Source organism: Lithobates pipiens, unplaced genomic scaffold (genome assembly GCF_037356315.1).
Source record: "Lithobates pipiens isolate NorthernLeopardFrog02 unplaced genomic scaffold, aLitPip1_a1.2 Scaffold_1, whole genome shotgun sequence".
NCBI lineage: Eukaryota > Metazoa > Chordata > Amphibia > Anura > Ranidae > Lithobates > Lithobates pipiens.
The window spans coordinates 146,211,068-146,224,735 of record NW_027507685.1 but is presented as its reverse complement, the minus strand read 5'-3'; the positions used below and the strand labels follow the sequence as shown (position 1 = coordinate 146,224,735).

The following is a 13,668-nucleotide window of genomic DNA, read 5'->3' as shown; positions in this document are numbered from 1 at the left end:
TGATGGAGGTATGTGCTGCCAGGAATAGGGGATAGTAAAGCAAACCTGCACAGGAAAAGCAGAGACGTGCTTTAAGTAGTGCTGAGATCATCTCAATAGGGGACATTTATCAATCCTGTTGCACAGCCCGGCAATACTAAACATAGAGTAATGAGACTGAGTCAGACCTGAGATGGATTTCAAATAATTAGGCTTCACAGATTAATTCTTCTTTAAAGTAGTTGTAAAGGTCAATGGCTTTTTTTACCTGCATGCATCCTCTGCATTAAGGTAAAACACTTTCATGTGCAGCCCCCCCCCCCGGACCCTCCTAAATACTCACCTGAGCCCCAGTGCCGCCCCCCCCATCCATGCGTCTGGCCCCCTGATCTACATGCAGGGCACCGGATACATGGATTCCAATGGGGGGGGGGGGGGTGTTTGCTTTTGAAGTGATCTAATAGGCTTCAAAAGAGGGCAGGCTCAGGGCACAGAGCCCGAAGCTCACCCAGTTGAGACAATAGCGAATGAATATTTGCTATTGTAACACGGATTCTCCTCCTGGCCAGTCAGGAAGTCTGTTACCCCGAAAGGAGATCTGTCCAATCTGATTGGCTGCCAGAAGGAGAAGGGAGGAGACGCAGGGGAGGGAGGAAGCAGCCGGAATGAACAGCCCAGAGGGAAGCTGACGCAGCCCGGAGCACTGCCCGCAAGATGGGGTAAATGCAGGGCCCTGACTACTGACTGACTGACCCGAGGGGGGGGAGTGGCATCGGGTGAATGGTTTGTCATCCCTCCCAAATAAAAACCACCAACCGCCACTGCTGAGCCCGATCTCATTCCAGCACTGTGCCCGAGAGCAGGGGCTCTCTCCTCTCTCTTCTCATAGGCTCAGAGACAGCAGCAGGAGCCATTGGCTCCTACTGCTGTCAGTCAAAGCCTGCAGGCAGAGAGTGGTGGGGGGGGGTGTGGTTGAGCTGCACTGCGTATGTTTATGGAAACACAGGGCTGACTCAGGAGTGAGGCCCACACAAGTGCCCCAATAGCAAGCTCTTTACTATGGGAGCAAACACCCAAGAGGGGGAGCTAACAGCGCCGGTTGGGGACCTGAGAAGTGGAGGAGCGGGGCGGCTCTGTACACAACCATTACACATAGCAGGTAAGTATAACATGTTTGTTATTTAAAACAATTCTGTGACAGAATACAACCCATCCCTGAACACTATTTTTTACATTGTGTGTCTGTTTGGAGTGAAAATCTGTCTCTTCTCCGGTGGTAACTCTGTCGCAGACCTTTGCATACTGACGCAGTTTGCTGGCCAGCATTCCAGGTGCATGGCTCACAAATGCACATAAAAGCTACATTTTGTGTTGACTGACGGGCATCTTAATTTGTGTCTACATTTGTCAGAAATGTGCTAAATGTCCCTCAGTCAGCCTTGTAGAGTCTAAACCAGTGTAACCCAGGAGCCACTTCTGAAACATTTAAATGGTACTTGGGGGTCCCTGTCTTGAATCCCGACCAAGACATGATCTGCATGGAGTTTGCATGGGTTTCCTCCCACACCCAAAGACATGCTGGCAGGTTAATTGTCTCCTGTTTAAATTAGCTCTAATATCGTTATGCATGTGAGATAGGGATCTTAGACTGTAAGGGCCGGTTCACACTGCGGCGCGAGGCGAGGCGACACGGCTCGCCTCGCCTCGCTCCCGCAAGTCGCCCCCATTCTGTACAATGGAACCGTTCTGAGAGGAGCGACTCGAGTCGCTCCAACTCAGAAAAAAGGTTCCTGTACTACTTTGGGGCGACTTCGGGGGCGACTTGCATTGACTTCTATACAGAAGTCCTCTGCAAGTCGCCGCTGAGGTCCGTGCAAGTCGCGGCGAGGCAAGTCGGAGACGCCTCGCCGCGCATCGCTGTGTGCACCGGCCCTAAGCTCCTTGGGGTCAGGGATTGATGTGAATGAATAGTGTATGTAAAGTACTGTGTAAATTAATGCACTTTATAAATACCTGTAATAAATAGAGGATTACCTATAATATATACAGGTGCACCTCAAAAAAATTAGAATATCATCAAAAAGTTAATTTATTTCAGTAATTCGATTCAAAAAGTGAAACTCATATATTATTATAGATTCATTACACACAGAGTGATATATTTCAAGCATTTCTTTTTTTAAATTTTGATGATTATGGCTTACAGTTCTGGAAAACCTAAAATTCAGTATCCCATATAATCTTCAACATTAAAAGAAAGAAATGCTTGAAATATATCACTCTGCATGTAATGAATCTAGATAATATATAAGTTTCACTTTTTGAATTAAATTACTTTTTCATGATATTCTAATTTTTGGAGGTGTACCTGTATATGGGAGTGAGATAGATGCTGTTTCTGGTTTCTTTTACAATTTTTTTTTTAATATATAGATATAAGATACAAATATATTTAAAAAAAATTTATATTATTTTTACATAGATAGACACAGTGTGTGTATATATATAATATACACACACATACATATACAATCCTATATATACGCACATATTTGTAAAAATAATCTAAAAAAAAAAATTATATATATATATATATATATATATATATATATATATATATATCTCAATCACATACACACACACATATCTATAAATCTATATATGTATATAATTTTTTTCTTTTTTTTTTTTTTTTACAAATGAAACAAGAAAATAGATTCAAGATAATTTACATGAAGATATTTAAATTTACTTCTGTAACTCAGCTATAGATTTCCTTTTAATTTTGCTAATAAATGCTTATTTGCAGATTATTGCTCCTTGGAGGATGCCAGAATTTTACAATCGTTTCCGGGGACGCACTGACTTGATGGACTACGCAAAGGTACTGTACAAGATCTCCTGATGTACTGTAGCGACGTCTCCAGGCTTCATATTCCTTAGCCACATTTAGCGCACACGGCATGTCAGTACCGCACACCACAATTATCTGCTTTCAGATACGTGGAATGTTGACAACAGATAAAGAGCGGCATCCCATCTCGTCTGCTTATTTAGACTCTTAATGGAAACATCGCAGACATATATAAAGACAGACTCCCAGGACAAGACGGTGCTTAAGACTCTGATTTGAAATTAAGGGGGGTCTTTTACGTTTATCGAAAAAAAGTGGAAAATTACTGACACTAAGTGCTAAGTGACAGATTAATCTGCCATCAGCGGGCAGCATCATGGCTGGAGGGGCCTCACGTTGGTGTAGTGAAACCCGCTCACTGCATTTGCAGGAAATATTCTGTGCGCTGAACAATACAACAATATAAGACATCTATAAAAAAAATGTACAATATATTTTTTTGTTATAGCAGTTATTATAGGGTTATTTCTTGTATATATTCAGGATTGAATACTTTCCGAATGTCCATTTTTGGTGGGATCATTCCATTTTTTTTATTTTTTCATTCTCCATAATGTAGAGAGAGGTTGTCCTGTAGTTCATTGGCAGGCTATTATATTTCTGACTGATAATCGTGTGTGCAAGAAGGTAGGCTAAGCCTGGACATAAATGGATCAAAGTTTGGCCGGTTCAGCAGGTACCAGCTGAATTTTGATCCATCTTTGGCTGTTCCCGCTCAACTTCTGTTGAATGGGACTGTTGAAAAACTTTAATTCGATCAGCGCCCGCAGCCAATCAGAGGAATACCGCTGTCAGAATACAATAGCACAGTGGGGCTGTCTTCTATGGCCAGCTTAAAGTGTTACTAAACCCACAACAGTAAAATCAGTCTGTATATGCAGAAAGCATGCTGGTTATACTCATTGTGGAACCTAAGGGGTTAATCCTCTACATTGTGTAAAAAGGCTGTTTGATTCTGTCTTCTGCGATCCTCCCCTTCTTCCACTATCCCCAAACCATCTCCTGATAGAACGGAGTCTTGGGGGCACTCTGCACATGCTCAGTTTGGTGTGTAGTGCTAGAGAGTTTTTTTTGTTCTTGGGAGAGTGCATTTGATCAGCACAGGGCCAATCAAACAGCGGGTCAGGGGTCCTGAAGCCTCATAGGACAATCAGGAGAGAATAAAAAATCCTCCTACAAGCTTTAACCAGACATTAATAGAAGTCACAAGACTGCTATATACCGCTGATGAGAAAAGGTATTTAGCAGTATATATTTACTAAAATCATTTCCATGGGAGGCAGTTGGGAAGGCTGTTGGGAGGCAGAAAGAATAGGTGGTTGAGCTGCAGTTTTACCTGCGAGGAACCTGGAGGGGGGTATACACATGTCACAGTCATGATGCTTTGAACTGTGGTGTGGCAAAAATGATTCTTTTGATGCATTTGTCAGACATTGAGGTGGCTGAAACGCATCAATCTTAAGAATTTGTTCTTTTTATGTCATGATGGATTTAAAATAAAGCCGATTTTATCTCAAGATAGTTTGGTGCCGGACTTCCATTTTTTCTTTGAAATATGGACAGTATGTACAGCATGTATCCAGACACCAGTATTTGATCCTGCTATGTGTTGGGTAGGGACAGTACCACCGCCAATTGCAACCCATTTGAGTGACTGGGGCTGTGCCTCAGCTGCAAGCTAATGCTTGGCTCGCAGTTACGGCACACTATTCCCATTGGAAAAAGGCCGTTTGTGTGTCAAAACAAAAAACCTAGGCATTCAAGAGGTGGCAGTATTACGCCAATTGCTTTTCAGACCGCCACAGGTGTAAATAAGCACCTATATATTTATTGGCTTACCTTAACCGCTTCAGCTCCAGAAGGATTTACCCCCTTCCTGACCAGAGCACTTTTTGCGATTCAGCACTGCATCGCTTTAAAGCGGGATTCCACTGCCGTTTTTTTTTTTTTTTTACCTGTGTCACTGTTGGGCGATTCCTACGGGGTCTTTGCAACCATGATCGGCGTCTTTTTAACCCCCGGCGTGACAATTTCATTGCTAAGGAAAACTTTTAAAAAAGCAGTCCGGCGGTTTCCATTTTCACTGTGGGCGTTTGAAGCCCACAGGCATTTACTTCCTGGATGCGATGACACTGAGCTCCCAGCATCCACTGCTCCATCTCGCACATGCTCATTGAGTGTCCTCTTTGTTTTCCTTCCTTTTGTCTCCTGTGCTATAGTGTTAATGGCTGATAGAGCTGCCTGCCCACTTTCAAAATGGCAATTTTGGCTTGACTGTGTCCCCCATGGAATCCTGGGAAATAGCTAAAAAAGTTCTCAGGGACCATTGCGAAGCCAATAAACACGCCTACTCCCACGGGAGGAGAGCCCAGAAGTCGGCATAAACATTAAAAATAAAAGGTAAATACTGCATATTATTTTATTTCAATGGTAATAACTGCATCTATGTTCCAAAGCCATTTGAATAAGACGAACTTGCAATTTTCTGTACAAAACCGCTTTAACTGACAATTGCACGGTCGTGTAACGTGGCACCCAAACAAAATTGACGTCCTTTTTTCCCCACAAATAGAACTTTCTTTTGGTGGCATTTGATCACCTCTGCGGTTTTTTATTTTTTGCACTATAAACAAAAAAAAGAGTGACAATTTTGAAAAAAAAGCAATATTTTTTGCTATAATAAATATCCCCAAAAAATATATAAAAAAATGTATTTTTTTTCAGTTTAGGCTAAAATGTATTCTTCTACATATTTTTGGTAAAAAATAAATAAATCGCAATAAGCGTGTGTTGATTTGTTTGCGCAAAAGTTATAGCATCTACAAAATAGGGGATAGATTTATAGCATTTTGATTAATTTTTTTTTATTAGTAATGGTAGCAATCTGCGATTTTTATTGTGACTGCGACATTGTGGCGGACACGTCGGACACTTTTGACACCATTTTGGGACCATTGTCATTTATACAACGATCAGTGCTATAAAAATGCGTAAATGACACTGGCAGGGAAGGGGTTAAACACTAGGGGCTGATCAAGGGGTTAAGTCTGTCGTAGGGAGGTGTTCTAACTGTGGGGGGGGGGTGGGCTTCCACTGACATGACAGCGATCACTGCTCCCGATGACAGGGAGCAGTAGATCCCTGTCATGTCACTAGGCAGAACGGGGAAATGCCTTGTTTACATAGGCACTTCCCTGTTCTACCTGTTCACACTACAATCGCTCGCCAGGGAACATCGAGTTCCTGGGACCCGCGGGCACGCTCCTATGGCGCATGCGCCCGATAGGCGGCAAATTTAAAGGGACATACAGGTATGCCCATTTGCCTGCCTGTGCCATTCTGCGGACGTACATGTGGGTGCGGTGGTCAGAAAGCGGTTAAAGGCAGCCTGGATCAAAGATCAGTAGGGACTGGCCAAATTTTGATCCATGTATGGGCAGGCTGGTTGTAGAGAATTTGATACAGCCGCCCTGTCTGTTTTTCATGATCAGCCAATGCTGTCAGCTATAGACAGCAGTGCCATCTGTCATAATACAATAGTAGGAAGTTTTCACTTAATGTAAATGGGTGAATTGAGTCATTTTTATTGTTCAATCTGCTGGTTAAACGAAAAAAAAATATATATTAATGTATTGCCTGCTTAAGGATCAAATGTAGTTTTTGTATTTATCAAACACATGTAATAAAAATGGCATAGTTAAAGCTGGCCATATATTATGCAAATTTCAAATGGTTCTTCAGGAACCGGACGAATTTCGATACGTGGATCACCCTGAAAGGAGCCAGACAGAAAACTGTCCCGTCAGATGCAGTCACTGTTCAGGTATTAGGACAGACACTGGTACCAGCTGTTAGAATACAATAACCATAGCAGGAGATTCGTCAATCTGCACTGTACAGCCTGCAGACCGAACAAAAAAAATCGAACTGTGTATGGTCAGATGTCGGTTTCGGGGTGATCTCCCTGTACGTCCTCTGTGCATGATTTCATGGAATGTCATCAACCGTGGTTCTAAAAGTTTTTATCCAGCAGCTCCATTGTATACCTTTAGTTCAGTCTATCAATTGCATATGGCACTTATGAGGAAGTGAGCTTTGAAACGCGTCAGTTGCACCTGTGCTGCTGTAAAAGCAATCATGACCATGTTGTTGCAGGTTATGAACTATATGTGTGATACTCCAGCCACATCTGTTTTTACCCATATGCATAATAAAGAATTTCATTTTATATTATTGATTTTATGTATGATCTAGGTAGCCTATAATAGTCCCCTGTTACATATAGAGGGTAGTTGTGGTGTGCTATGTTGGAATGATGGCTATAGTTTGACATCAGACCCTGTCAACTTTTGTATTTCTAATATTTAGCTATTCATGTCCATCTCTGAAAGACATGGAGGTGAAGAGGACTTGTGCATCCCTTAGTACCATGCTAAAGTCAAGTGGGCTTGTGAGCCACAACCCTCTACCATGCTGCACAGCCAGGCAGGTGACATCCAGATTCCACGTTTCCTGGTTCAGCTTTGCAGTGTAATGTGTCACCTTTCCTCCTCCAACCTGCTCATTGATAAATGAACCGGCATCATCACACTGATAATTCATTGTTCAATGAGCAAGGTGAATCCAATGAATAGTATTGTCATGTTCCTGGCTATATGGTGTGGCAATACAAATGTGGATCAATTACCAATCAGCCTACATGTTTGAATTTCAAATGTGCATGTAGCTATTTGTCTGGGGTTCTCCTTTAGGCCTCATGCACACAGCCTCTCCTAGGGGTGTTTGGCATTTTTTTTCCTTCCTCTAAAAGCCCCCGCATGTTAGCCTAGGCGCCCATGCACACATAGGCATTTACAGGGGTTTAGAGGCAGAAAAAAGGATTGAAGCCAGTAAACGCATCTAGAGGCGCCTAATTGTTAGGCACGGTAAACACTTTTTAAATTAATTTGAGTGGTCAAAACAAAGTATTATTCCGGCCAATGAAATGAATCAATGCCAAGGCGCTTATACGTGTTTACAGGCATCAAGCTTTTTTTCTGCCAAAACACCGCTACCAGGAGGAAAGACGTCTAGAGGTGTGAGCAAAACGTCCATCCTGCATGAGGCCGTAATTCTGATCGAGGGCACATTCTCAGAGTGCAGGTTCACACAAGGCTCCTTGCCAGCCACCTAGGCTGTGTGTGTGGGATTCTTGTTATCTTGTGTGTGTGACAGATATGCCCTCTGGCACACCCTGAGATGGTGATTATTACCTATTCAGAATAAACAAAGAGCGGCATTAATTGACTAACAAGCTCTTGAAAACTAATGAGAGCCCCGGAGCAGTGCAGGCAGTGGAGCATGACGCTTCTGCCTGAGAGTCAGAGGGATGTTAGCACAGAAGACCAGCAAGCCCATCTGCTATCTCCGCTCACTCAGACTGTGGCGTACATTGCTTTTCCATCCCCTTTTGTGTCAATGACAAGACTTGGAAGGACACAGCGCTGACATACTATGTATATAAGCCCACACCGCCGATTCCCTGCTGATGTGGGTGGAGGTCACTTCTAGGTGCTCATGGCAGTTTAATAATTGATAATCTTGAGTTCAAATCCAACCGGGAATAAAGTTTATATGTTCTTCTTGCCTTTCTTTGGCCTCCTTTCTGGTTTTCTGGATTCAACCAACAATTCAAACATATAGTGATGAGGGATAAGCCATAGTGGTAGCCATGAAGGAAATACTGCAGATGCCATTTTCTCAAACACACCCTGCTCCAAGGCGATGGAGTGTGGCCTGGCATTAGACCTCTTGGTCAGGGTGTAAATCCAAAAATGCCCCCCAAAATATGCAGTTTTAACAAATTTTTAAGGTATATCGCTGACTGATTCTTTTAGGGAAGGTATTTAAATCCCATTGTCAAGATTTTTAGTGCTACCCGTATCCCTGCAAGGGAGACTCCCCCCTCCATTTCTTGTCCTGTACACACCAGATGTAAGCCCTTGTACACACGGTCGGAGAATCCGTCGGAATGTGTCCTATCGGACCGTGTCGTCGGATAATCCGATTGGGTGTGATATGCATCGGACTGATTCCGTCAGAATATCCATCGGACCCAATTTTCCAACATGTTGGAAATATTTCCCGACCAACTGGGCCGATCGGACCTAATCCGATCATGTGTAGAGAATTTTGATCGGACCAAGTGCCACGCATGCTCAGATCAAATTCCTACATCAAAGCTACTAGCCTGAATATAGTCCCATCGTAACGAAATTACGTCATCACGTTCTGAAAGATCGGATTTTTCGCCAACTTTGTCCGACCGTGTGTATGCAACAGTTTCGGACAAGATCCGATGGACAAAATCTGACGGGCAAAATCCGACGGATTTGGTTGTCGAAATCTCCGACCGTGTGTACAGGGGCTAAGAGGAAAGTGAAGGAAATTCTCCCTAGACAATTGTCCACGGAACAGGTGTCCCCATTGGAAGATTTCCCATTAATTCCTGTTATAGTGATAGTTGTAAGATTTTAATTGTATCATGATGTTCCATGGATATAATGAAATCTGGGGAAAAATAGCTGGATTTTAAGAAATCGGGGAAATATTTGGAAATGTGTGATGCAGGAGATTGAGATGAGAATGTATAGGAATATTGATATGGCGAAATATGTAGAAAGTAGACTAGCTGTGGAAGAATAAAGGAAGAGGAAGGAGCCTGGACGGGAGGAGGAGGATATGGGGAGTTGGTGCGGTTGTGTTTTTTTTTTAGTTTTTTTTGGCGGGGGGGTTTGCATTGAAAACTACAAGAGTGGGACTATGGATGGCATATTTATGCATGGGTGAGATAATGCCTGTAATGATGTCCTTTTCTGCTGAAAAATGTATAAAGTTTATTGAATACCAAAAATAATGTTCTGTGTTCACCAGGACTAATAGAGGGGGAATCACAGACAGCAATAAAAATCTAAACTCCAGGAATAATTTGAATTGTATACTTACATCCCATACCTTATATGCATGCTTGCATATAAGGTATAGTATATGCATGCTTGCATATAAGGTGTAGTATATGCATAGCTTAAGCCTGAGGTGCTACTTTGGTGATAGCTGCAATCTTGTGGTTTCCATTCATACACAGGGGGTCTTGGCACTGCTGTCATTCACAGAAAGTTTGTATTTTTTTTTTCAATAAATACTAAGGGTTTAATTTACTAAAACTGGAGAGTGCAAAATCTGGTGCAGCTTTCCATAGAAACCAATCAGCTCCAAAGCTAAAAGTGACATTAAAGCCTTGTTTTTTTTGTTTTGTTTTTTAAATTAAAATAACAAACATGTTATACTTACCTGCTCTGTGCGATGGTTTTGCACAGAGTAGCCCCACTGGTGCTCTAGGCCCCTCCTCTTCAGCAGGAGCCCCAACGGAGATCCGCCTTCCTTGGAGGCACCCAGGCATTCTCGCTTCAGGACCCCTGCTGCTGCATCCATTGACACAGACAGTGTGACTCTGCCCCACCTCTCGCTCCTGTGTCACAGCATTTTATTGACATCAATGATTTAAAAAAATCTAAAAAATCAGTTTTTTTTTATTTCATCATTTTTTAGGGGGATTTTTATCAAATTTATTTTAAGAAAATGCTTTAGGAGTAAAAATGTATCATGCATTGCATTGATACATTCACACAATTTCACAGTAACTATGAGAAACAAAGTTGAGTAATATTCTTTTATCCCATTGTTTTGCAAATCTATGTACACTACAAACTGTATGATTGAATAGTTTCTGATATCGCTGTTTTACTAACCTGACAGCTTATTATTCTAAATAGGAAACCTTCATTTTTGTTTGCAAATATTAAAGCTTCTAACTACCAGCAAGAATAAGTCCTTACATTTAAAGAGCACCTGTCATTTCAGAGCCATCATGGCAGCGCCTATTAGCGGCATCCACTCGCCTGCTGCCGCCACATCCCTCACCTTGTTGTGTCACTGCCACATCACCAGCCATCCCATTAAAGTGAATGTGACTGTCGGTGGGTCAGAGGAGCCACTGTGGGACAGAGATGACATTTGCTCTTTAAAAATTATGATTTAAATCGACTTGATTTAAATCAAATCCACCCTGACAATGAGCAATCAGCAATGCCCATTGAAGACGGAGATAATGTCTGGAGCTGCTGCACATCTCTGGATCGGATTAGGCTCAGGTAAGAAAAAGAGGTCAAGGAGGGGAATACATGGAGGTGAAAAACCATGAAGCTTTAGAACCACTATAATTGAACAAGGTGAAGGTAGTAGCTGATTGGCTACCATGCACAGCTGCACCAGATCTTGGACTCTCCAGTTTTAGTAAATCAACCCCCAAGCGTTCTCTGATTGGACGAAGGTAGAGAGGATGTCACAAGCCCCATCTTGTCCAATCCTAAAATGCTTTGTAAATATAAAAAAAATAAAGGTGGCAGGGATGAGTGACCCCCTTCCCGGTCAGTGTGCAGAGAGGAAGCCACTGACACAACACTAACAGAACCTATAAGATCACAGCTATCACTGTTGTAGCGCCGACTACAACAGTGATTTCCAGCTTACCCAGTGGTCCATCAAATTTAGGATATACATGCTTAGGTACCTCCCAACTTTTTGAGCTAGGAATGAGGGACACCTAACAGCAAAAGTATGCAGGCATAGGACACACCCCTTGTCACACGCCCTTAAAGGAGAATTGTACAAAAAAACAAGATTGGTTAAACCCACAAGTGCTTTTTTTTTCTACCACTACTATTCCTTTATATTGGCCTTTGTAATTTACAAATGCAGCCATTTAGAAATCAGATGAAAGGTTTAGCACTAGAAAACACTTTTTCATAGATAAAAAGTGCATTTTATATACAGCTATATAGATCAGACCAAAATGAGGGACAAATGGGATGGAATGAGGGACAGGTGGACATTACTCCAAATCAGGGACAGTCCCTAAAAATCAGGGACAGTTGAGAGCTATGTGCTTACATTGTGCCAAGCTGGACCTATGTATGTGTGCAATCTATATACCTGTCATTACTGAAAGTAAATTTTAGTATTTTATAATTTTACAGAGAGGCTGAGTGACCCTTTAAATAAGAATGTTTGCATTTGCCAACTTGTTTATGCTCATATTCATATGTTGGGCCTATACCCTTGCTTGCACCCATTTTCCCACCCCCATCCGTCTGTCTGTTCCCTTCTGATGACCTATTCTTTGCTTTGTGCCTTCAGGCTATATTTTTTTGTTCAAAGGAAACCTCTTCCCCATACATTTTACACAAGCAAAGTATCAATTGAAAAGGTAAAGAGACTATGTAAGTGAGAAAGGAGTTTATACAGATCAATATCAGTTAAACCCTTGTGTTGCTTTAAGAGGCCCCTCTCACTCCCTCACCTAAGCACCCCCCCCCCCCCCTTCCATCCTTTCTTAAATGACTGTAGATAAACTGTCCCATCAGCCCCCAAGGCATGGATTTATCAGGAATCATTCGAAGATAAGTAAAAGGCTGTCAGTTAACTTGGGGCCTGGCTATTTATTAACAAGCAGTAACTTTAACCAAGATTCACAGGGGCCTGCTCTCCTTTCACTGGCTGTCATTGCATTCCATGGTTCCTCTACTGCCATTCAAAAGAGAGGCAATTCATCCACGCCACCAAGAAAAGATACAAATTGCAGAGTATGTTATGGGCTGCTTATAAAAACCTTGCAGGAACAATGAGCTGGCTGCTGAGAATCTGGAAGTCATTAGGGAGCAAATGAAAAGGGGTTACGCACATTAGGAAAGGGATTTTGCTCTTGATTAATGTCTCTCCACCCCGATTTCAAATGATCCCGTAACAAAAAGAGTGTCCATAGACAGGCCAACCTCAGAGAATGATAAATGGGGGAGATGTGCCTGTGTGCAACAAAACAGCATGTTGCCAGGACCAAAACACAATATTTCTTCTTGACTTGGCGGGTGTTTGGATATTCAAAATGGAAGTGTTGATGACTTTGCTATGGAGCAAAATGAAAGTGTGCCAAGCTGTATGATATAGAATATGTCCAACACTAGTTACCTCTTGGAGTCGACTTATTGGTACAAGCGTTGAGTACAGTCAAAAATGTGTTCTATGCATATCTCGTACTAACATTACAACTAATAAATAAATGTCACCAGTTTGGACAACTGGTTAAACTATATAAAACTATATAAAATGGTAAATATTTTAGATGAGTCTAAGGGGTTATGCTGAAGATCAATCAAACAATCTAATTAGCTGATGCTCTGGATACATTCCTATGTTCCCCACCAGGGGAGCTATGGCGTTGCATGCAAGTTCTGCATAGATGCCATGTGAGCTGATTGGCTCATACTCAGCGTTTGGGGGTACTTGGCAGGGATCAGAAATGCATACAAGCTCCTTACGTTTTAGTATTTGGTATAAGAAGTTTTGAACTATACAGCGTTTATCTTCTAGAGATGTGTTTTATATATGAGTTAAAAGCTCCTACTTTGGAAAGGCAAAATTATTGTGGACTCCAGGAGTGCCAATAAAGAAGTAAATTAAGAGTCAGATGGAGTGTCTTTTTGTATCTCTTGGTTCTTAATTCTTGGTTCTTATGGACCTTGCAGTTTTCTCCTTCAGTTAGAGCTTATACATCCTTTATAAATCTATTTTGGAAGCAAAAGCCCTACCGGCTTCTATGTTGGAGACACTAATTGTACTGATTTCAAAACCCAATAAGGACCTTCAGTACTGTAAAGCATTCTGCCCAATATCTGTGATCA

At 42.0% G+C, this 13,668-nt stretch overlaps 1 protein-coding gene across 1 annotated transcript in view; it reads left to right on the top strand.

Annotated features, from left to right (window-relative positions):
* The window catches only part of ASS1 (argininosuccinate synthase 1), a 147,532-nt gene that overhangs the window by 37,708 nt on the left and 96,156 nt on the right, over positions 1–13,668 (top strand). The window contains exon 7 of the mRNA XM_077478172.1: positions 2,789–2,863. Within this exon, the coding sequence (XP_077334298.1) occupies positions 2,789–2,863 (75 nt within the window). The remainder of the gene's footprint in view (positions 1–2,788; positions 2,864–13,668) is intronic.